This window comes from Mustela lutreola, chromosome 12, assembly GCF_030435805.1.
Source record: "Mustela lutreola isolate mMusLut2 chromosome 12, mMusLut2.pri, whole genome shotgun sequence".
NCBI lineage: Eukaryota > Metazoa > Chordata > Mammalia > Carnivora > Mustelidae > Mustela > Mustela lutreola.
The window spans coordinates 98,141,223-98,164,137 of record NC_081301.1 but is presented as its reverse complement, the minus strand read 5'-3'; the positions used below and the strand labels follow the sequence as shown (position 1 = coordinate 98,164,137).

General features: G+C 55.0%; 1 protein-coding gene across 2 annotated transcripts in view; it reads right to left on the bottom strand.

Annotated features, from left to right (window-relative positions):
* The window catches only part of SECISBP2 (SECIS binding protein 2), a 42,557-nt gene that overhangs the window by 2,903 nt on the left and 16,739 nt on the right, over nucleotides 1–22,915 (bottom strand). For both annotated transcript variants that reach the window (XM_059142564.1, XM_059142565.1), the window contains exons 11-14: nucleotides 6,242–6,405; nucleotides 5,526–5,664; nucleotides 4,913–5,063; nucleotides 4,253–4,473 (exon numbers count right to left, since the gene is read on the bottom strand). In XM_059142564.1, coding sequence (XP_058998547.1) covers nucleotides 4,253–4,473; nucleotides 4,913–5,063; nucleotides 5,526–5,664; nucleotides 6,242–6,405 — 675 coding nt within the window. The remainder of the gene's footprint in view (nucleotides 1–4,252; nucleotides 4,474–4,912; nucleotides 5,064–5,525; nucleotides 5,665–6,241; nucleotides 6,406–22,915) is intronic.

Below are 22,915 nucleotides of genomic sequence, written 5' to 3'. Positions count from 1 at the left end.
AGCAGCAAGGACGTGTGGGGACAGGCGTGCGGATCACCGCAGACGGACCGGACCCCTCGCCCGGCACAGAAGATGCACAGAACGGCTTCAAGGTGCGCGGAAACACAACAGAACAGCGACAGGAAGGCACCTGTGCCCTCGGCCACACTCATCCCGAGGACAGCAGACCAATTCTGTGTCAACCCAAAACCCTGAAACACTCTTCCTACAATGGGGGTTTTCTCTGAAGAATAAAGAAGATGACGAGGCCCACATATCCGGGTCCGAGAGCACACGTGCGGGCGCAGTGACCCGGCGGCACGGAGCGGGGTACCCCAGCAGAGGGAGCGCTGGCAGGCGGCGGGGAGAGGGCCATTGGGTTGGCCTCTGCAAAGATCCCGCTGAGAAGAATACAGTCTACACAAACAAAAACAGAAACGTGGAAGTACCAGAAAAACCAGTATTTAAAAACCTAATAATAGGCTTAGAGCATTAAGGGGGACGATGGCATAAAATCTAAAGGAAATGAAAACACCAAAACAAAAAACCTCAGTATAATAACAACACCCAAAATCCCTGCCCGGCCAAAAAACGTTTAAAAAACAGGCAAAAGACAAAGACAAACCAAAACAACATTCACCACTCTCGCCCAGAGGGCTGACTTACTATATAAAAAGGCCCAGGTCACTACTGAAAAGATCAGCAAACCCAAAACACAAACGGGGAAAGAACATAAACCATGAATTCACTGAAACCCCCAAGCTCTTCAACAAGAAAGCAGCTACTCACCGCCTCCCCCCAGACAAATGGGGGCCCAACGCCCACGCCCCCGGGAGCCAAGCCGCTGGGGGTGCAGCGGCGGCCTCGGGCAAGCAGCGGTGTGACCCACAGGACCCGTGGCCGCACCGGGCGGCGGGGCCCACAGAGACGCTCCCACAAGTAGGAAGGACAGCAAGCTCGGGGAGTCCTTGTTCTCAGCTGGAGATGCCCGGAAAGACCCAGGGGCTGTCCATGCCGTGGGTGCTCGCAGCTGGGCCCCCAGACCGACGGCTACACGCTCGGGGCCCACAGCGCCGGATGCCAGGTCTCCGTCTCTCTCCCAGTCACACCCTGATTACCAAGGACCCATCAAATGGGGCACTGCCACTTGCCTCTGGGGGGCTGCAGGCACCTGGGGGGCCGACTCCTGAAAGGGAAACTCAGCACCTGCCCATGTCATGGCACCGCCCCACCCAATCAGCAGGCGGACGGACTCACAGACAGGGCCCACGACATCTGCCAGAGAAGAAAACGTCTGCCATGGCCCCGTCACCTGCCACCACTTACAGGAGCAGCCAATGCTCGTTCACAAGAAAACAAAAGTACATCCCGCTGCTCTGGGAACTGGGGCGTCACGGTGGCCGGTTTGCTCAGAGACTAACGCTCAGTTCTGCCCAGGCCCTGGCCCAGACCCACCTAAAATCTGAGGACAGAGGAGGAAGCAAGCTCTGCGGACAAAGACACTCAATAAAGGCCTCCGTTCCCAGCCGAAGGCCTGCGTCCCCAGCCAGCAGGGAGAGCACAAGGGCAGCGGGCCGAGGAGGGGCGCGCCATCCTCAGCTGGAGCCACAGTCCTTCCCCACCGCCCGCCGGGCACTCCCGTGGCCCTGGGTGCCAGCCACGCGGTCACGCTCTGCCTCGTGTCCCCCATCCCCGGGGCCCATCACAAATGCTGTCTGAGCAGCTGCCGGCCCGTTGAAGGCTCCTTTCCAGGCGGCCCTGCTGGTGCCAGGACTGGGGTTTCTGGAGGTTGCCCGCCACGCTAACTGGGAAGAGGGACAGCAGGGCAGGAATGAGGAGGTTCACGCCGAGCACCTCCTCTGCTGGTCAGGTCCCTGCAGACACCCCACATGTGCCTCCGGGGGACTCCCCTGGGAGAGACTGGGTGGCTGCACCTGTCTGTGTGACACAGCGGCAAGTCTAGACGGTTCTGCCCTGCCCAGCGCCCAGCCCACAGTCTCAGTGAGAGCCACAAGTTCCAGGATTCGGACAACACAACTTAGAACAAGTTAAACGCTCAAAACAAGCACCATGTAAAGTTCAGGTTCAGAGTTACCAGACCAAACGCCACCTACGCAGACACGGTCCTCCCCCACGGCTCAAGGCCGGGACGCTGAGGCCTCCCTGCAAAATACTGCAAGCCCTCAGCTAGCTGCTCCTTGCAAAGCATGTACAAGACGTAGTGGCAAGTTCCCTCAGCCTCAAAGCAGAAGCACGTGGGCACGGACGGCGAACAGCGGACCTGGACGTGCCAGTGGTGGAGCCACCTGCCGGCCAGGCTCACCCTCCCTGGGTCGGGGGAAAAGCACCCAGAAGTGCCCACTGCACACTCACACCTGTTTCTCAGTGTGCTTGTTACAGTCGCACGCACAAGTCAAGGGCAGGAAGCTGGAGCGCCAGCAGAGGCTGAGCCCGCCAACCTGACAGCGGGGCGAGTGGGGGGAGCCCACAGCCCGCCCTCCACGGCTTCGTTCCAGTCTCCCGGGGCCCGGTGGCCGCGTGCACTGTGGGCACCTTCCGCCCGGGGGAGGTTCAGGGGAGGTGAGGGCGGCTTGGTGGGCTCCCCTGGGCAACGCCAGGCCCCGATTTCTAGGAGGGATTTGAGGACAGAGGCGGCCCCGCACCAGGCTGAGTGTCTCGCCCAGGGGCATCAAGACATCCCCTTGGGGGGGCTCCCCAGCACAGCAGTGGCCCAGCCAGCCGGCCCAGCGTGGCCCCGCAGCAGCAGCATCACTGAAGAACGTGCTAGAACCGCATCTCTGGGGTCCAGTGGCCTCGCTCTGGCAGGGGTCGGGGTGATGCTGGCGCGCACTAGGTGGGCAAGCACGGGCCTGCGACGCAGCTCCCGGCCGCCATGCACCAGCCACACCGGCTGAGAACAAGCAGACCATGACGGCCGGCGGCATCCGCGCATGCCTGCGGCCTGAGACCCAAACAACCAAGCAGCGGCAAGAGAGGCACTTGGGGTGGGGGTGCCACATCCTCTCTGTGCGCAGCTCAGGGTACTTACTGATCAGCCCCACAGCAGCAGGGCGGCAGCAGACACAGAGACTTCAGGACAGCAGAGACAGCTCCCGGAAGCCAGAGGAGGAGGCACGGGAAACCCTGCTGCCGTTCAGCGGAGGCCGGCAGCACCCAGAGCCGAGGGACGCTGCGAGGACAGCGGCGCCGCGGCCCCGCGCAGAGCGCCCCCAGCAGGGCCCAGGCGCTGCCCACCCTGCTGCTCAGAGAGCCCCGCGCACGGGCAGCGCCCACCCACTCCCAGAGCAGAGGAAGGAGGACGGAGCACGGGTGGCGCCGGGGGAGCGTGGGTGGCGCCGGGGGACCGGGCTCCGAGCCCCATCTGCCAGACGCACGCTCGCACCTGCCTCCCACCAGCCCCGGACTCACACTGCTGCCGGCATCAGCCCAGCCGCTGCCCAGCAGGAGCCGGCGGGCCGTCCCTGAGGACGGCCACGGGGCGGGTGCAGAGAGCCTCGAGGAGCCCAGGCAAAGCTGCGGAACATCCCAGGCACCGACAATCTCGGGGGAGGCTCAGGCCGCGGGCAGGGAGGGAGGGGGTGGACTCGTGTTCAAACCCAGTGCTGTGCGGGGATCCAAGGATGGGGCGCGGCGACCACACAGCCAGAGGAAAGGGGCCCGAAGCCCCCTGCTGTCCCAGTCTGGGGCCAGGGCCTGCCCTGAGCCACTGCTCTCGGGCCCCCGGGACCCCACACAAGGCAGGAAAACTCCCGGCTCCTGCAACGGCCGCCAGGGAAGCTCCGCGTAGGCGCCAACCGGCTCCCTGCAAGGTGACCCGACACACGTAGGCGACAGGCACACGTGCTCCGAAGGCTCCTCGGCCCTCGGCGGACAAAGACACAGGACACAGGTTCCCCACGACCCGTCCCCCCAACACACAGCCCATGCCTGTCTGTCATCCAGCCCAGCCACTGTGCCACAAAACACAGCCGACCTGCCGGGGCCGGTGAGACAGCCGAGCCCCGGGACAAGCCGCCCCTGCTCCCGGACCGAGCAAGGACACACCAGCTGGACGGCCATGCAGCCGGTCACAGAAGCCCCACGGCAGGAGCCCCGGGAGCCCCCCACCTCCCCGGAGGCCTGATGGACCGGCCAGACTGCCAGCCAGAAGGGCCCGGGCCCGGCTGCATCAGAGAGTGGCCGCCGGGCGGCCAGGTGAGCGGCAGACGCGGGCCTCGGTGATGGGAGCGGGAGCCCGCCCGGCGCGCGTTACCTTTCGACTGGATCTTCTCGCAGTTGGGGGAGATGATGACGCACTTGAGCTTCCTGAGCCTCAGATGCTTGAGCACCTCCCGCAGCCCCAGCACCAGCCGGCGTTTGGTCTTCGCCTTGACCGGGTCCTTCTGGTACGTGCGGTCTTGGAAGCGCACCAGCTCCCTCAGCAGCTCCGAGACGCAGGCGTCCACCTCCTTGCTCAGCATCTGGCTGCAGTAACTGAGGGAGGCGCCCACTGGCGGCGGCCCTGTCGGGGGTCCCCGCGGGGAGCGGCCCGCGCCGACCAGGCCTCCTGGCCGACGGACCGCACGTCCTCCCCGCTCCCAACTACGAGGGGCAAAGCCTCCTTCTGCCCGGCCTGGGCCCTGGGGCGGCACCAGCCACAGACAGCCACAGCCGGAGCCGGAGAGCGGCGGCATGGGAGCAGGTGGCACTCCCTCCGACGTCCCCTGAGACGCCAGACCGTGAAAGGGAGACATCACCTCTCCACCTGGCCCGCTGTGACAGCACGTGAGGACGACAAGGACCTCGCAGAAGCAGAGGGTTCTGACGAGGAGAGCCAGGGTCCAGCCTGGTGCCCTGAGGACGACGGGGCGCAACAGCCCCACACTCCATAACAAAGTGAGCCCAGCCCACCCCGGGGCCCGCGGTCACTCACTCCCGGAACCTCCTGCTGTGGATCTTGGGGCAAGCTGCGCTGCTGGGGACCAGGTGGCAGCCCTCCACCTCCTTCTGGAGCTCAGCTCTCGGCAGCCCTTCCGACTCGCCCTCCAGCGCAGGCGCAGAGGACGACGACACGTCGGACCCCTCTGCAACGTCACAGAGAAGCCAGTCAGCACACAGCCTGGGCCACGCTGGGCGCACGGGCCGAGGGCGGGGAAGGCCCGAGCACATCTCACAGGGTGGCATCTCTGGGACAGCCCCTCCCCGCAGAAGGACAAAAGTGACAAGTGCTCCAGCCACGCACCGATGCTCTGCGGGCTGTTCTGAAGGCACAGCTTGGGCAGCGGCGTACTGACACATGCCCCCTGCGACCCCATGACCCTCACGCTGCTGGGCAGGCAGCTACGTGGTTCGTGCTTTTCATTCTCACGGGGAGCATCCGATGCCACACAGCACACCCTCGGCCTCGCCCCTGTCCTTCGGCCCGCCCCCCAAGAGGCGCAGGGGCCAGGAGCGCTGCCGGCCCACAGAACACCGTCTGACCAGCCAGCACCCCGACAGCTGCCGTCCTGAGCTGGCGCGGTGCACGGCCGCCGGAACAGCGGTACCTGAGGGGACAGCCTGCTCCGGGGCCCCGTCATCACCACCGCTCTCGCCATCCAGCGCGGTGTCACTGGCGGGAGCAGGACTCCCGGTGTTTTCTTGGAGACGCTGCTGCTTTCTCTCCTGCCGTTCTTTCAAAATGATCTTTAAGATGAAACAAGCAATTAAAACACCTAAGTCCTTGTCCTTACGAATAAGCCCTTCTACTAAACAGGCCACCCCACCTCAGCAGGTGGGCACGGTACCTTCCTGCACCCTCATGGCAGCGACATGCCCTCCGTCCCCAGGGGCCAGGCCTACGCTCCCCAGATGTGCAGAGGCGGGCACGCAGGACCCAGGCCAGACAGCGCTGCCGCACCAGCCCCAACAGAACCCATATTCCAGAATCTGCACACCAGCCAGATCACCCCAGGGAGGGTGCGGGCAGTAGCCCCCGTTCCTGGTTCTCTGCCCACAACACCTGCCGAGCATTACAAGCAAAGGAGCCCGTCTCCAGGAGCGGAGGCGCTCTGCTGCGTGCCCTCTGCCGCCCCATGCACGGAGGGGGTCGTTGCCAGAGAACCACACACACGCCGAGAGCGCACGCTCCGGCAGGACGAACATCAGGTCTGCAAATGCTACAGCAGTTAGACGTGACACAGACCGGCAGAGCGGCGTCTCCGAGCTCTAGACGTGACACAGATCAGCAGAGCGTCTCCGAGCTCCGGCCTCCCCCGCGTACCTTCTTCAGCGAGGTTGGCTTCTTGGCCTTGGGGCCCTCTCTCTGCTTCCCCTTCTTCATCAGCGGGCCGCTGGAGTCCAGGGGGTTGTGCGGCGTCCTCACCTGGCTCAGGCGGCCCTTCTTCCCTGACGCGCTGTCTCTGGAGAGGACCGGCACTGCCCCGACTGCAACATGGGGGGACACGGGGCATCAGGCGCACCAGGGCACCCCGAGCCGCCCAGCCCATGACTTCCCTCATCCCCCTCGGACTGACCGTTACACAGTCTGCTCGCTGACAACCCCATGAAGTTCAGACCTTCCAGCAGAGATCCCAAAACGCCATCACTTAGCTAGACACAACCAGGGTCCCTCCCCATGATCCAGCCTCCATGTGGCTCAGCAAAGCGTGAGGTGGGGGACCCCCACCCTCTGCAAGTGAGTTATTTCCAGGCAGCGCACACCTACGACAGCCCTTGTGACGGGGTCCGGTCCCTCCCCCCCATTTTCGACACCGTCTCTCAGGGGGAGGCTACTGGTTTCCAAACTTGCATGGTCTCTCTCACTAGCCCGTAGGATTCTCTGCGTCTCCAGGTGGAAAGACACTGGCCTAGCTCCGGTCCCCCGCCACGGGGACAAGCCTCCGCTGTCGCGGGATCACAGTCGCGGCCCAGCACTTCCCTCTGGCGCTGCTTCCTGCCTTCTTCCCGCCCCAGGGAAACAGTCTGTCTCGCTGCCTCCTCTCCCTGCCCTCTCGTTAGGACAATTTCCCAACGCACGCCCAAGGAAAGAGAACATCCGACAGGCCCCATGTCCCCACCACCAGGCTTGCACGACACCGGTGCTCTCCCGCTAGCTGACCGGCCCTCACGGGCTCTGACCGACGCTGAGCTCTGGGCGTTTTCGCAGCTGGGCGTGCGGGGCCGCTTCCAGCCACAGCCCCGCACGGCGGCCCGCATGGTGGGACCTGTGCACCCAGGGAATCTGTGTGAGCGGACGTGGGATGAGCTCGTCTTGAGGAAGCAGCCCATGCAGACCCTGCTCCCACCTGCTCGCTCCGTCCCCGATGCCACCTCCCAGGGCCAGACCTCAGCTGGGCACCTGGGACTCCTGCTGCCTGGGCCCCGCCCAGCTGCCCCAGGCCAGGCGACTCTCCACACCGCATCAGTGGTGCGACCGGGGCCCTGGCACACGCACAGGGAGATCGGGCCGCTCCGTCCCGAAAAGCAGCTGCCGTGCGGGATGAGACACTCGCCGATCACGGCAGCCCTCCAGAAAGTGACCACGGGCTTCCAACGAACTGCGGACCGCAGCCAGTGCGCCCACCCAAGCCCGGCCATCCTCTCCAGGCTGCGCCTGCTCTCTCCCTGCTCATGGCTGCCTGGAGCACGGCGGACACGCCGCCATAACCTGCAGCTCTCGCCTTCCACCAGAAGGGCTGCAGGATGGCGCGCATGCCCTTCAGAGAGGGGATCCGGCAACGGGCCAGCCCCAGCCATAGCCCTCTGTGGGCCCAGGGCCAGGGGACCTCCGCCCCACATCCCTGCAGAGACTGGGCCCAGGTGCAAGTGCAGGCGTCCACGAGGCCCAGGACGTGGACCAGCGCAGGCCCCGGCACGGCCCGCGGGCCAGGACACCCCAAGCCCACACACGCCTGTGCGCAGACAGCAGAGGCGCCAACCGCGCCCGGGAGCCGCCAAGAGCCAGAGCAAGCAGCCCGGGCGCAGAGCCGCCGGCAGGTGCGGGACAGCCTGCAGAGCCAGGCCAAGGCCATCACCGAGGGAAACCATCACCGTCGCTACTCTCAGGGAGAAAACACCACCCCGAAACCAGAGCTGCTACGATGTATTAATTGAAATACGGCGTATTCAACGACAAATTCCGAGCCTTTCAAAGAAACTAGGAGACGTGACCCACACTCAGGGTACAGAAGTTCAGAGAAACCGCGTCGGCGGTATGGGCTGGGGGCACGGCTGCCACGACTCCGGGGCAGCCTGAGGACACAACCCAAGCCCGGGGGGCCCGGGCAGCTGCAGCTCCGAACAGAAACCGATGAAGCCGAAAAAAAAATACAAATACTCGGTTCCAAGAAAACACTTAAAGAGACGAAGAAAAGTGAACTGAGCCCAGGAGACCAGCAGGGCGTCAGTGAGCAGACCACACGGGAAAGGGGGCAGCCTGGACACAGGGAACCAAAAAGTCTTCAGAAGAAATAAAGGCCCCGGGGGCGTATCTAAAAAGGGGGGAGGGGGCGTGTCTGGGTGGGTTAAAGCCTCTGCCTTCGGCTCAGGTCATGATCCCAGGGTGCTGGGATCGAGCCCCGCATCGGGCTCTCTGCTCAGCAGGGAGCCTGCTTCCTCCTCTCTCTCTGCCTGCTTCTCTGCCTCCTTGTGATCTCTGCCTGTCAAATAAATAAATAAAATCTTAAAAAAAAAAAAAATGATGCCAAATCTTACTTCTGGGAACAAGAGCCAAGGGGGAGGCTCCCAGGCTCATCTTATCCCACGGTCACACTAACAGAACACTGACATGACTGTAAACAGGCCAGAAAAGGACCCAAAGTCGGGCAGAACAGACTCTCCAGAGCTCAAGGTAGAGAACAGGCACACCCAAGAGGGACAGAAAGGGCGAGCATGGTCTGGAGCCTGCCAAACCCGAAGGCCGTCTGCAGGAGGGAGAAGCGCACCCGGTGCGGAGGGGGGGGGGGGGGGGGAGCGCAGACCCCACACCAGGCCCCCGGGGCCCACACTGGGAAGACGAGCCCCCATGACACTGGGCTTTGAAAACCAGACTGGATGAACCTTGCGGGTTCTTACAACCAGTGGGGCTGAGCACCTAAAACTCCAAACCCGAGGCTCTGCCCTGGGGAGCTGGAGGGGGACCAGGAACGGCACGGCAGGCTCACCGAGTCACGGCGAAGCGGCCGCAGGCTGGAGGAGGCCCAGCGCATACAGGCGGGACGGCTGCCTGCGAACCTCAGAGCCTGGGCCGGGAGGGCAGGGATCCCCGGGAGACGCCTCCGAGAACGACGAGCCGGCAGGTGCCATCTCCCTCCCGCACACCCCCAGCCCAGACACGCAGAAACCCGCAGGAGCAGCGCAGCGCTAAGAGCATGCACCCGCCACCACCAGCCCAGCCTCTGCAGGGTTTTCCGGAGGGTTTTCGGAGCAGTTACAACACCCTTCCCACAGGGGCCCAGCCCACACCGGGCACCTCACTCCCACACACCTCCTGCGGCCCCGTCCCCTCCGGCATGGCCCGGTCCCCCAGGAGCTGTCCCTGGGCACTGCAGGTCCCTGCTGGCAGTGGACTAGCACGCACCTTGCTGGCTCCTGGAACCCCGTCCCTGCATTCTCCTGCGAATCTAAGCCCTCCAATACGCCTTAGGCCCGAGCCCATCCCAAGTGGTGCCAGCAGCCCCGAGAGAGAGGCCTGCACCTCTCCACGGTGACTCCTGCCCCCAGGAGAGGGGAAGATAACCACACACACCAGTCTGCCTGCGGCCCCAGCAGCGGGCTAGCGTCAGACATCTGGTGAGACTGCAGGGCCCGCCCAATGACAAAAGCTTCTCCGGTGGGGTCCGGTGACAGTGCAGTTCCGACAAACAGCTGGTCCGACTCAAGTTAGGCTAAGGTGGCCCCAGCCTGGCCGGCTACCAACCCCCGGGCCAAACCCTGCCCTCACCAGGCAGAGTGCAGCTCTGCAGAGGAGCGGACTAAGGAGGAAGGGGCCGGGCCACAGCAGCAGGGCACACGCACCACACAGGCAACAGTCCTTGAAGCGTCAGGCCCTGGGCAGCAGAGGACACTGCACCGCTGGACACGACCGGAGCCCCTCTTCCTGGGGCCACGGCTCTCCAGAGCGGGAGACACGGCTGACTTTCCCAAAGCAGGGAGGCAGACGCACAGAGTTCGACGAAAGCAGAGTACAGAAGAGCACGTGCACATCGGAGACCGGGGAACAACCCCAGCGAGATAAGCGGCCTAAGACTCGGCCTAAGAAACCCGCCCGGCGGACAGTGTCACGTACGGGTCGCCGACACACTTGCCGCTGGAGAGAAGAGCGGAGGACGCCTCACTCGCGTCAGTGAGACCCCGACGAGAGACAGAAAACACAAAACCACCGGAGACGAAGAACTCAGTGACTGGAACTAGAAATACGCTACGCGCGCTGGACGGTCAACCAGACGAGACGCGAGCGCGGCCCACGGCCCGGACGCCAGGGACGGGAGACAAGCTCGCTGAGCAGCAGAGAGGAGGAGGGAGAAAAGCCGAGAACGCATCCCGGAAACTCACCGTTGGCACCAAGAGCAGTACCATCTGCATTACAGGCTCTCAGAAGGCGCAGAGAGAGAAAATGGGGCAGAAAATGTATCTGGAGAAAGAAAGCTTCCCAAATCTGAGGAAGGAAACAGAAATCCAGAGGCCGGAGGTACAGCGTCCCCTGCAAAATAAACCAAAGGAGGCCCACCCCAAAATACTTAGAATTAACATGGCAGAAAATACTGATAAAGGGAGAATTTTAAAACCAGTAGGAAAAGAGCGCCTGGGTGGCTCAGTCAGGTAAGCATCCAACTCTTGATTTCGGCTCCCCGTGATCTCGGGGTCGCGGGACGGAGCCCCACACCAGGCTCTATGCAGGGCGTGCAGCCTGCTTACAATTCCCCCTCTCCCGCCCTCTGCCGCGTCCCCTCCCTCCCCGCCCTCCTTCTCCCAAAAAAAAAAAAAAAAAAAAAAGGCACCCACGAGAGACAGTCATCCAGGGGAGTCCCCCTAAGGCTGCAAGCAGGTCTTCCAGCAGACGCTTCACAGCAGCGTGATGGGGTCACGGTGCTGAAAGGAAAAAATGTGCCAGAGGAAACTCCATCCAGCCAGGCTGTCATTCAGAGTAGGAGGACAGAGAAACAGCTTCCCAAACAAAAGTTATAGGAATTCATGAGCACTAAACCAGCCCTACCAGAAACACCGAAGAGGTATCTCTGGAAGACCATAAGCAGGAGTGAGAAATGTTAGAAGCACAAAAGCAGTCAAACGAAGTCTATCTCTAAAAATCAGTCCAGGGATTCACAAAACGAAGATGTAAAGTAGGACACCGTGTCCCTACAACGCGGCGGGGAGCAGTAAAATGCGGTGCTTTTGGAACGGGTGAGACGTAGGCGACCGTCAACATCCCACACAGCCGGCTTGGTGCGTGAGACGTGAGACGCCAACCAAGCGTCACACAAATCACAAAACAGATATTCCAAAGTAAAGAGAAAGGGTTCCCCGCAGATCATTCAAGGTGGCCAGAAAACCGCGAGAAGAGAAAGAACAGAGAAGACCTGCAGAAACCATCGTGAAACAAGTAACAAAGTGGCCGTAAGTGCGTCCTCCTCCATGACCTAAGGGACTAAGGGCTCCGAAGAGAAGACACAGGTGACAGCGGATACGGAAGTCAACACCGTCCACACGCCGGCCTCCCGGAGACAAACTTCAGACCGAAAGGCGCACGCGGACTGAGAGTGCAGGGACGGAAGAGAATTTCTGTGCAAAAGGAAGTGAAAAGAAAGCTGGGGCAGCGGTGCTGCAGGAGAAAAACCAGACTTCAAGACAGAGACCGGAAAGACAGAAGGACCCTACACCATCACCAAGACGGCAGGCCAGACGCCTGGAGCCTCGGGCCTTCAGCTCAGGTCATGACCCCAGGGTGCTGGAATCAAGCCCCGCATCAGGCTCCCTGCTCAGCAGAAAGTCTGCTTCTCCCTCTGCCTCTCCCCCTGCTGACGTTCTCTCTCTCTACCTCTGACACATAAATAAAATCTTGAAAAAAACAAATTTAAAAAGAGGACAATCCAACAATAAGACATAACAAGTGTAAATATCTGTGCCCCCAAAGTAGGAGCGCTGCAACGCGTAACACATTTAATAACAAACAACGTCATCAACAGTAGCGCACCCCGCAGGAGGGGACTTTAACCCTACTGACATCAACGGGTAGGTCAGCCACACAGAAAATCAACAAGGAACCAGTGGCTTTGAATGCCACACAGGACCGGATGCATCTAACGACACATTCCAAACGCTCCCAGAACAGCAGAATGTACAGTCTTTTCAAGTGCACATGGAACATTCTCCAGAACAGATCACATATTAGCCCAAAAGTCTCAGCAAATTCAAGAAGCTTAAAGTCCTACCGTGCATCTTTTCTGACCACAACGCTATGAAACTAGCAATCAACCAGAAGGGAGAATCTGGAAAGACCACAAACACATGGAGATTGATGACATGTTATTAACAATGAACGGGTCAACTTAGAAATCAAAAAGTACATGGAAACAAATGCGAATGAAAACACAACGGTCCAAAATTGGGGGAACGCAGCGAAAATGGTTCTAAGAGGGATGTTTGTAGCAACAGAGGCCTACCTTAGGAAGCAAGAAAAATCTCAAATAAACAACCTAACTTTATATCTAAAGGAACTAAAACCCCAAGCCAGTAGAAGGAAGGAAACCATTTATATCACAGCAGAAATAAATAATAGGGAGACTAACAAAAGCAAAAAAACCACAACAGAACAGATCAATGAAACCAGGAGCTGGTTCTTTGAAAAGATCAAAAAAACCGATAAATTCTTAGCCAGACTCATGGGAAAAAGATGACTGAAATCAGCAAAATGAGAAATGAAAAAGAATCAAAACCACAGAAACACCAAGGACTGTAAGAAAACATTATGAAAAATTGTATGTTAACAAACTGACATAGAGCAGAACTGGGTAGATTCCTACAAACATATAACTTCCCTAAACTGAGTCAGAAAGAAATGGAAAATTTGAATAAACCAATTACCCACAACGAAACGGAATCACTCATCAAAAAACTCCGAACAAACAAAAGTCCAGGACCAGATGGCTTCACAGGTGAATTCTACCAAACATTTAAAGAAGAGTTAATACTTACTCTTTTCAAGCTATTCCAAAAAATAAAAGAGGAAGGAAAGCTTCCAAATTCATTCCATGAGGCCAGCATTACCTTGATACCAAAACCAGATAAAGACACAACAATAAAAGAAAACTACAGGCCAGAATCTCTGATGAAGACAGATGCAAAACTCCTCAAAAAGACAAATTGAAACGAGCAATACATGAAAAAAAATCATTCACCACAATCAAGTGGGATTTCTCCTGGGATACAAGCATGGTTCAATATTCACAAATCAACACGACACATACACCAATAAGAGAAAGGATAAAAATCACTCACTCATTTCGACAGATGCAGGAAAAGCACCTGACAAAGTACAATACCCATTGCTGATAAGAACCCTCAACAAAGTAGCTTCGAGGGACTGTATCTCAATGTAATAAAAGCCATATATGACAAACCTGCAGCTAGCCTCACACTCAATGGTGAAAAACTATGGGTTTTCCCCTAAAATCAGGAACAAGACGAGTAGGTTACTGCTTTTATTCAACACAGTAGCCAAAGTCCGAGCCACAGCAGTCAGAAAACAAAAAGAAACAGAAGACTTCCAAGCTGGTAAAGAAGTCAAACCTTCACTACCAGCATATGATACAGTACTACACAGAAAACCCTAGACTCCACCAAAAACTAAAGTTGCAGGATACAAAATCAATATATATAAATCCGCGGCATTTCTAAGTACCAATAATGAAATACCATGAAGAAAAATGAAGACAACAGACCCACTTACAATTACACCAAAACCAATAAAATACCCAGGAATAAACTTAACCAAGAAGGTAAAAGATGTGTGTACTGTGAAAACTGGAACATGCTGACGAAAGAAACTGAGGACAACACAAATGGAAAGCTACTCCGTGTCGGGGCGCCTGGGGGGCTCCATCAGCTGAGCCTCTGTTTTCGGCCCAGGTCCTGATCCCATCATGACCACAGTGTCCTGGGATGGAACCCCACGAGCAGGGAACCTGCTTCTCCCTCTCCCTCTGCCTGCCACTCCCCGCCTGCTTGTGTGTGCACTCTCTGTCAAGTAAATAAAATCCTAAAAAAAAAAAAAAGATGCTCCATGCTCATGGACAGGGGAGACGAAGACCGTTAAAATGTCCATGTTACCCAAACCATCTGCAGATTTAATGCAATCCCTCTCAAAATACCAATAGCATTTTTCACAGAACGAGAACAAATACTTCTAAAATTTTTATAGAATCACAAAAGACACTAAATAGTCAAAGTAAGCTTAAAAAAGAACAACAAACTGAAGGTATCACAACCCCAGGCTTCAAGTTATACTAAAAAGCCACAGTTACCAAGAGTATGGTCCTGAGGTGCCTGGGTGGCCCAGTCAGGTGTCCAGCCCATGGTTCCAGCTCAGGTCATGATCTGAGGGTCACATGAGTGCACAGCCTGCTTCCGATTCTCTTTCCCTCTCCCTCTCTTTAAAATAAAGAAAGCTTTAAAAAAAATTTAAAAACCAATACAGTACTAGCACACACATACACACATACAAAACAAAACAAAAAAACAGAAAAACAGATCAACAGAACAGAATAGAAAGCCCAGAAATAAAACCAAAATTATATGGCCAATCAATCTTCAACAAAGGAGGCAAGAATATTCAATGGGGAAAAGCTGGTCTCTTTAACAAATGGGGCAAACTGGACAGCTACACGCATACGAATGAAACAAGTAATTTCTTCCATCACACACAAAAATAAATTCGAAATGGAATAGACCTAAATTTGAGCCCTGAAACCATGAAAAATCCTAGAAGAGAGCACAGGCAGTAATTTCTCTGCCATCAGTCACAGCAACATTTTTTTTTGATGTCTCCTGAGACCAGGGAAACAAAAGCAAAATCATGCTACCGGGACGACAGTGAAATACTGAACTTCTGCACAATTAAATCAACCACCAACAAAACTAAAAATCTACTGAGCAGGCTGAAAATATTTGCAAATGACATTATCAAATAAGGAGTTAGCATCCAAAAATCTATAAAAAGAACTTACACAACTTATACCTAAAAAAACAAATAATCCATTTTAAAATAGGCAGAAGACATGAACAGACATTTCTCTAAAAAAGACACCCAGATGGCCAACAGACACAGGAAAAGATGCTCGACATCACTCATCACCAGGGGAATACAGATCGAATCCACAAAGAGCCCCTCACACCTGAGAATGGCACCAACCGAAAACACAAGAAACGAGTGTTGAATACACTTTGGAGAAAGGGAGCCCTTGTGCACTGGTGGTGGGAATGCACGCTGGTGCCGCTGCCCAGGGAACCAGGACGGAGGCTTCTCAGAAAGTTGAAAATAGAGCTACTCTGTGATCCAATAATTCTACTGCTGGGTAGCTCCTGAAAGAAGACAAAACACTTAATTCAAAAAGATATCTACACCACTATGTTTACTGCAGCATTATTTACAATAGCCAATACAGAAGCAACCCAAGTGTCCATGGACAGATGAAGAAGAACGTGGTGTATCATACATACGCTGGAATATTACTTAACCACAGAAAGAAAATAAAGGAAATCTTGCCATTTGCAACAAGAGGATGGATCCAGACAGTATAACAATAAGCGAAATAAGGCAAACAAAGACAAATAACGTGATTTCACTCACCTCATGTGAAATTTAAGAGCCAAAGGAAAAGAAAAAACACAAACTCTTAATTATACAAAACCAACGGATGGTTACCAGAGGAGAGCTGGGTAGGGGAACAGGTGAAATGGGCGATGGGGTTTACAAGCACACGTATGGATCGTGATGCACCGAGTAAGGCACCGGACTGCTCAATCTCTGCACCGCACACCTGAAACAACTGTTGTGTCGCTCTACGTGAAGGACACTGGAATTGAGGGGGAATAAATTATGCTATATCTACTTTGCCCGTCATCTTTACGTGGAAGAAGATAGCCTGGGGCCAGCGCGTCTGTTTACAACATGGCTCACGGTTCCATGCCCACTGTTGAGACCTATGGCTCAGAAGAAAGATTCCACTCAAAAGAGAACTTCTCATTAACAGTGCAACTTGTCACTCAAGAGCTCTGGGAAGATTAACAAGATTAACACCATTCTCACGCTGGTAACACATCTATTCTGCGGCCCATGGATCAAGAAGTTATCGTGACTTTCGAGTCTTATTTTTAAAGAAATACATTTCATAATGCTGTGGCTACCACAGACAGTGATTGCTCTGATGGGTTAGGGAACAGCGAACCGAAAACATCCTGGAAATGATTCACTATCTGGAAGAGGTCAAACTATCAACATCAACAGGAATTTGGAAGAAGCGGATTCCAGCCCTCGTGGGTGGCTTTGAGGGGTTCAAGACTGCGGTGGAGGAAGTCACTGCAAATGTGGGGGAAACAGCAGGAGAAGCAGGATCAGAAGTGCAGCCTGAAGATGGGACTGAACTGCTAGAATCCCGTGATCAGACTTGAACAGATGAGGACTTGCTTCTTACGGATGAGCAAAGAAAGTGGTTGAGATGGAATCTACACCAGTGAAGATGCCGTGAAGATTGCTGAAGTGACAGCAAAGGATTTAGAATATCACACGAATGTAGCTATAACACAGCAGCAGGGTTGGAGAGGATGGACCCCAGTTTTTCAGGTTTTTGTAAGGTTTTATTTATTTGAGAGAGAGAGAGAGTACAAGCTTGGGGTGGGGGGAGCAGAGGGAGAGAGACAAGCAGGGAGCCCAACTCAGGGCTTGATAACCAGAACCCAGAGCCACAGGAAACGCTTTACCGACTAAGCCCCCCAGGCATCCCGCACTCCAGTTGTGAAAGAAGTTTTGCTGTGGGTACAACGCTACCATACAGCATCACGGGCTACAGAGAAACTGCTCCTGGAAGAAGAGTCCGTCCATGCGGCAAACTCCAGGGTTGTCTTACTTTCGGAAACGGCCACAGCTGCCACCACCCAGATGGGCCGGCAGCCTTAAACAGCAGACAAGACCCTCTACCAGCAAAAAGATTATGGCTCCTGAAAGCTCAGATGATGGTTAGCATTTTTTAGAAATTTTTTAAAAATAAGATATGTATATTGTTTTTTAGACACACTACTGTTGCACTTAGTGGACTACAGTTCAGTGTCAACATGACTTTTTTATGCCCTAGGAAACCAAAAATTCACTTGACTTGCTTTACTGTGATATTCACTTTATAGCAGTGGTCTGGAACCACACCCGTGGTATCTCCAAGGAATGCCTGTAGTGAGGGAGAAAAAACTGCCAAGAAGCAATTCTATAACCAGCAAAACTATCCTTCCAAAACTAAATGCAAAATAGAGATGTTCCTAGACAGACAAAGCACGAGAGAACTTACTGCTCAGCGGAACTCCTATATGATTCGAGAGGAAGGACTACTGGAGAAATGCTGAAGAAGTGCCACTGGGTGGTATCTGAGCCTAGAGGGACAGATCCTGAACACTAACAATCGTGAATAAAGCTAGAAAACGTAAAATTCTTTTCTCAGTGCTTGTCTTAGTTTCTTCAAAAGACATGAAAGCATCGAGCAATGCTTACAACACCGTACCATCTTGTTGATGACGTACACAGGCATGACACAGACGCCAACTACAGCCCAGAGAGAGAGAGGGAGACAAGAATTACACTGGTGTTGGGACGCCTGGGTGGCTCAGTTGGTTGGACGACTGCCTTCTGCTCAGGTCATGATCCTGGAGTCCTGGGATCAAGTCCCGCATCAGGCTCCCAGCTCCACAGGGAGTCTGCTTCTCGCTCTGCCCGTCTCCTCACTCATGCTCTCTCTCCCTGTCTCTCTCTCAAATAAATAAATAAAATCTTAAAAAAAAAAAAAAGAATTACACTGGTGTAAAGCTTCTCCAATGCAGAAACTCAGACGTATACTGTGATTCCTAGAGCAATCAATCACTTTCCTTATTCATGAGCAGCTGCTTGCTTACCTATTTTTAAGAAAATTATTTAAGTAAAGAAAAAATAAATGAAGGATTCAAAATGGTACTCTAAAAATATTTACTTGGGGCACCCAGGTGGCTCAGTCGGTTAAAAGTCAGACTGTTGATTTCAGCTCAGGTCATGATCTCAGGATCGGGGGATCCAGCCCCAGGCATGAAGCCTGCCTAGGATTCTGTCTCTCTCCCTCTCCGTCTGCCTCTCCCTGCTAAAAATAAACAAATATATAAGTAATATAAATAAATAAAACTATTCACTTAACATAAAAGAAGACAGTTTAAAGAGGAACCAAGAATAAAAAAAAAAACAGCAAAACAGCAGATGTAAATCCAACCACAGTAACAATTACATTAAATGTGAATGAAGGAGCCATTCCACTCGAGCAGAGACTGTCAGACTGCGTAAGGAAGAACAGTGTGGCCATCTGCTATCTAAAAGAAACACACTGTAGATTTCAAGGCACCATCTGCTAAGTAACCAGGGCTAGTCCTCCCTGTGCCACTGCTAAAAGCACGACTCTCCTCATCACCATGGCAACCAGGTGGGCAGCCCTGAGTTGGGGTCAAGAACAGACTCAAGCCCAAAGCCCTCTGAGCTGTGTTCTAGCCAGCAAGCTCTGCAAGGAGCTATTCAGCACTGGCTCAGCTAAGAATGAAGAGAAACCCTGAATTCCTCTTAACTGGTTTTTACTTTTCATGGGAGAGATGGTTCCATTAATCATGTCAAAAGGACAGGCGACAGGCACATCAGGGTCTGGGCAATCCTGGGACTCTGGCCAAAACATCGTTTCAATATTATCAAAATCCCAGCCTCACAATGCAACAACCTGAAACTACTTAAAAATGTGACCTGAGATGGAAGAAGGTATTCACAAATGACAGTACAAAGGGCTGACATCCAAGATCTATAAAAACTCCTCAAACTCAACACACACAAAACAGATAACCATGTCAAAAAATGGGCAGAAGACATGAACAGACACTTCTCCAAAGAAGACACAGAAATGGCTATCAGACACATGAAAAAATGTTCATCATCACTGGCCATCAGGCAGATTCAAATCAAAACCACACTGAGATACCACCTTATACCAGTTAGAATGGCCAAAATCAACAAGACAGGAAACAAGTGTTGGAGAGGATGTGGAGAAAGGGGAACCCTCTTACACTGTTGGTGGGAATGCAAGTTGGTGCAGCCACTTTGGAAAAGTGTGGAGATTCCTTAAGAAATTAAAAATAAAGCTACCCAATGACCCTGCAATTGCACTACTGGTTATTTACACCAAAGATTCAGATGTACTGAAAAGAAGGGCCACGTGCACCCCAATGTTCATAGCAGCAATGGCCATGGTCGCCAAACTGTGGGAAGAGCCAAGATGCCCTTCAACAGACGAATGGATAAAGATGATGTGGTCCATATATATACAATAAGGTATTACTTAGCCGTCAGAAAGGATGAATACCCAACTTCTGCCTCAACATGGACGGGACTGGAGGAGATTGCGCTGAGTAAAATAAGTCAAGCAGTCAGTCAGTTATCATATGGCTTTACTTACTTGTGGAGCACAAGGAAAACCATAGAGAACATTCGGAGAAAGAAGGGAAAAGTGAAGGGGAGGAAACTGGAGGGGGAGGGAGACAAGCCATGAGAGACTATGGCCTCCAGTAAACAACCTAAGGGTTTTGGAGGGGCATGGATGGGGGGATGGGTTGGCCCGGCAGGGAGTATTAAGGAGGGCATGGATTCATGGAGCACTGGGTGTTCTATGCAAACAAGGAAACACGGAACACATCAGAAACTAATAATGTACTGTACAGTGGCCAACGTAACACAATTAAAAAAAAAAAGGTGACCTGAACTGGAAAACATAAAATTTGCCTCTTAAAAATCTTTTAGAATGATTTGACCATCTGTATTATGTATTTTTAGTCACATGTAATTACAGAACTATCTTCTTAGTTTCTGACTGAACAATTTTTTTATTGAGTTTTTTAACTAATATTTTATTTATTTGACAGACAGAGATCACAAGTAGGCAGAGAGGCAGGCAGAGAGAGAAGAGGAAGCAGGCTCGCCGCTGAGCAGAGAGCCCGATGCGGGGCTCGATCCCAGGACCCTGAGATCATGACCTGAGCTGAAGGCAGAGACTTTAACCCACTAAGCCACCCAGGCGCCCCTGACAGGCCAATTTTAAAGTTTCGATTTCTCCTCCACCTCAGTGGGGTCTGTAAACCAAACCAGAAGATGCTTCTTTAAAAGAACTCTGATCTGATGGAGGGCTCCTGCTTCTGCTCAACTGCTATTTCACACACGACCCCACCTAAAAGGTCCAGCTTGAACCTAGTCCCAAAAGAGCCACCCCGGACCCCTCACAGGACCCTTCCTCTGCCTTCCGGCTTTCTCCTTTTGCGGAAGGTCTGGAAAGCTCAGTCCACAGTTCCCACAGCCCCCTGTGGGCTCCCCGGAGGCTGTACCCCGCAGAACCAGAGAGTGGCTGAAAGTCTTCCAGACTTCTCCAAGCCGCTGCAGGCTACTCAGGGAACTGCTCTGAGAAACAGGAGGCTTGGGGGACTCCTGCCCTGACCCATAAGCGAGGCCCCGCACCAGGTTCGTGCGTTCTCTGTTCACCATGCTGCTTTGACATCTTCACGGCTTTCAGCAAAGGAAACAGTGGCCCTCCTGGGCCGGCCAGTTCTTAGAGTTACCTAAGGGTCCAGCCAGGAACATGCCTGTGCCATGCAAGCCAGCCTCCCCCCACCCCCCGAGCCAGACCCCCTGTGCCTGGGGGCCAGGCAGTGCCGGATGCCTCCAACCCAGAGCTCGTGGCAAGTACCAAGCGGGCCAGCCCTACACAGTCCCCCCACCCCATCCCTGACCTCGGCCTGCCGCCTGCACTGGCACTTACCCGCCGGCTGCGCCCACCTGAGGACCAAGCCTGCACGACTCTTGTCTCTTGTGGCCACACCTGCCTTGCCCCTCATCAGAGCACACGGAACGAGCCCCCTGCTCACTGCCGAGGAAAGCTGCCTCTGCCAACAGGTAACCCCGGAGTTACCCACGCCCGCCAAGGCAGCTGGACTGGTCTGAAAACCACCCCGTGTGCGGTCGGTGCCCTACGGGCCTTCCCCAGAGCAGCGGAGAAAAGCAACACGCAGGGAAGGCCCGAGAGCGGCTGCGGCCCCGAGCTCTGGCGCGTGCGGGCACTCAGACTCGCAGGGTACCCAGCGGCGGGTCCTGCCAGGAATAAAGCGACCAACGTCACGGAGACAACCAGGGAAAATCAAATACAGACTGGACAGTGGAGACCAGTGAGAAACGCGCCCTAAGAGTGACAGAAGATGGCCGCGGGGTCCGGGCAACACGCAGCCACGGCCGGTCAGACGGGCTAACCGAGGTACCTGCGGGGAAAACGACGTTGACATCTACCAGTTACTGAAAAGCACGCCCGAGAAATAGACAGTCGGGTCAGTGGGACGCCCGCGGAGCAGCGAGCGGCGGCATCGACCCAGGTCTGCAACTCTGAAACGCAGCGGAACAATCAAACACTCGTGGCTGGACAGGTCAGGGTCAGCCAGCTCTTCCCTGAGGGGCCACATGGTACGTACTCCAGGCTCGTGAGCACGTGAGTTTGCAACACTCCCCTGCCCGGTCTCAAACCGTCACAGTGAGAAGCCGGCAAGAATCTGGACTGTAACCGGCCCTGAGCCCCCGGTCCAGGGGCGCCAACTCCATTCAGTGCTGTGCGACCACCACGCCCTCCTCTTCCCCAACGGCTCCCGGGCTCCACACTGCAAGTCTGTCCCCACGGAGCAGTAGCTCCCCACAGCCTCCAGCTCAGGGACCCTCCAGGCCTCTCGGGGACTGTCCACTCCGGATCTCTCCCGGAGCGCGGGCCCATCAGCGCAGGCTCATCTCGGAGAACGCGAGCAGCCACGCAGGTCGCGGCAGCCGGCACGAAGGCCGGGCCACACCCTGGTCACCCGTTTGTGCCGATACACACCAGGGGCTGTTTCCTTTTCAGCTCTTCGGGACGCTGCTGCTGTGAGCAGGGGCCTGCGAGGGGCCGGGTCCAGCATCCTGAGGAGCTGCCGGACGGCCTCCCAGAGCGGTCTCGTCCTCCCCCGTTTCTCCAAATTTCCGACGACCGCTACCGCGGCAGGCACGAAGAACCAGCTCCCTGCGGCGCTGGCTCGACGCGTCCAGATTGAGGGCGTCAGGCAGCTTCTCACGTGTTACCGGCCACGCGAGTGTCTTCTTGTGGAGCGCCGCCAAGTCCTTTGCCTGTTTTTTAGTGGGTGTTTAATGTGGAGCTTTGGGAGGATTCTGTAGGTCTTTGGACAGCAAATCCTTATCAGGTATATGATTTGCAAACATTTTCTCGCTTTCTGTAAAGAAATTCTTCTCGTTTTTTGATAATGTCCCTTACTATGCAAAAGTTCTTGTTTTTGATGAAATTCTGTTTATCTATTTTTGCTTTTGTGGCCTGTGCTTTTGGTGTCCTAGCTAAAAATCCACTGCCTAAGCACAGGTCGTGAAATTTACTTTTTGTTGTTATGAGAGAGACTCCCGAGCAGACTCCCCGCCCCGCACGGAGCCCGAGCTGAGATCACGACCTGAGCCAAAACCGAGACTGGACGCTTCACCAACGGAGCCGCCCAGGCGCCCCACCTCCGTGTTCTTCTAAGGCCTCTGCGGACCTTGTGCTTGCTTCAGGTCATCGCTCCTCGCGAACACACGGGGTGAGGCGGGAGCCTGGCTTTCTCCAGCAGGTGGAAATCCAGCTGTCCCGTCACC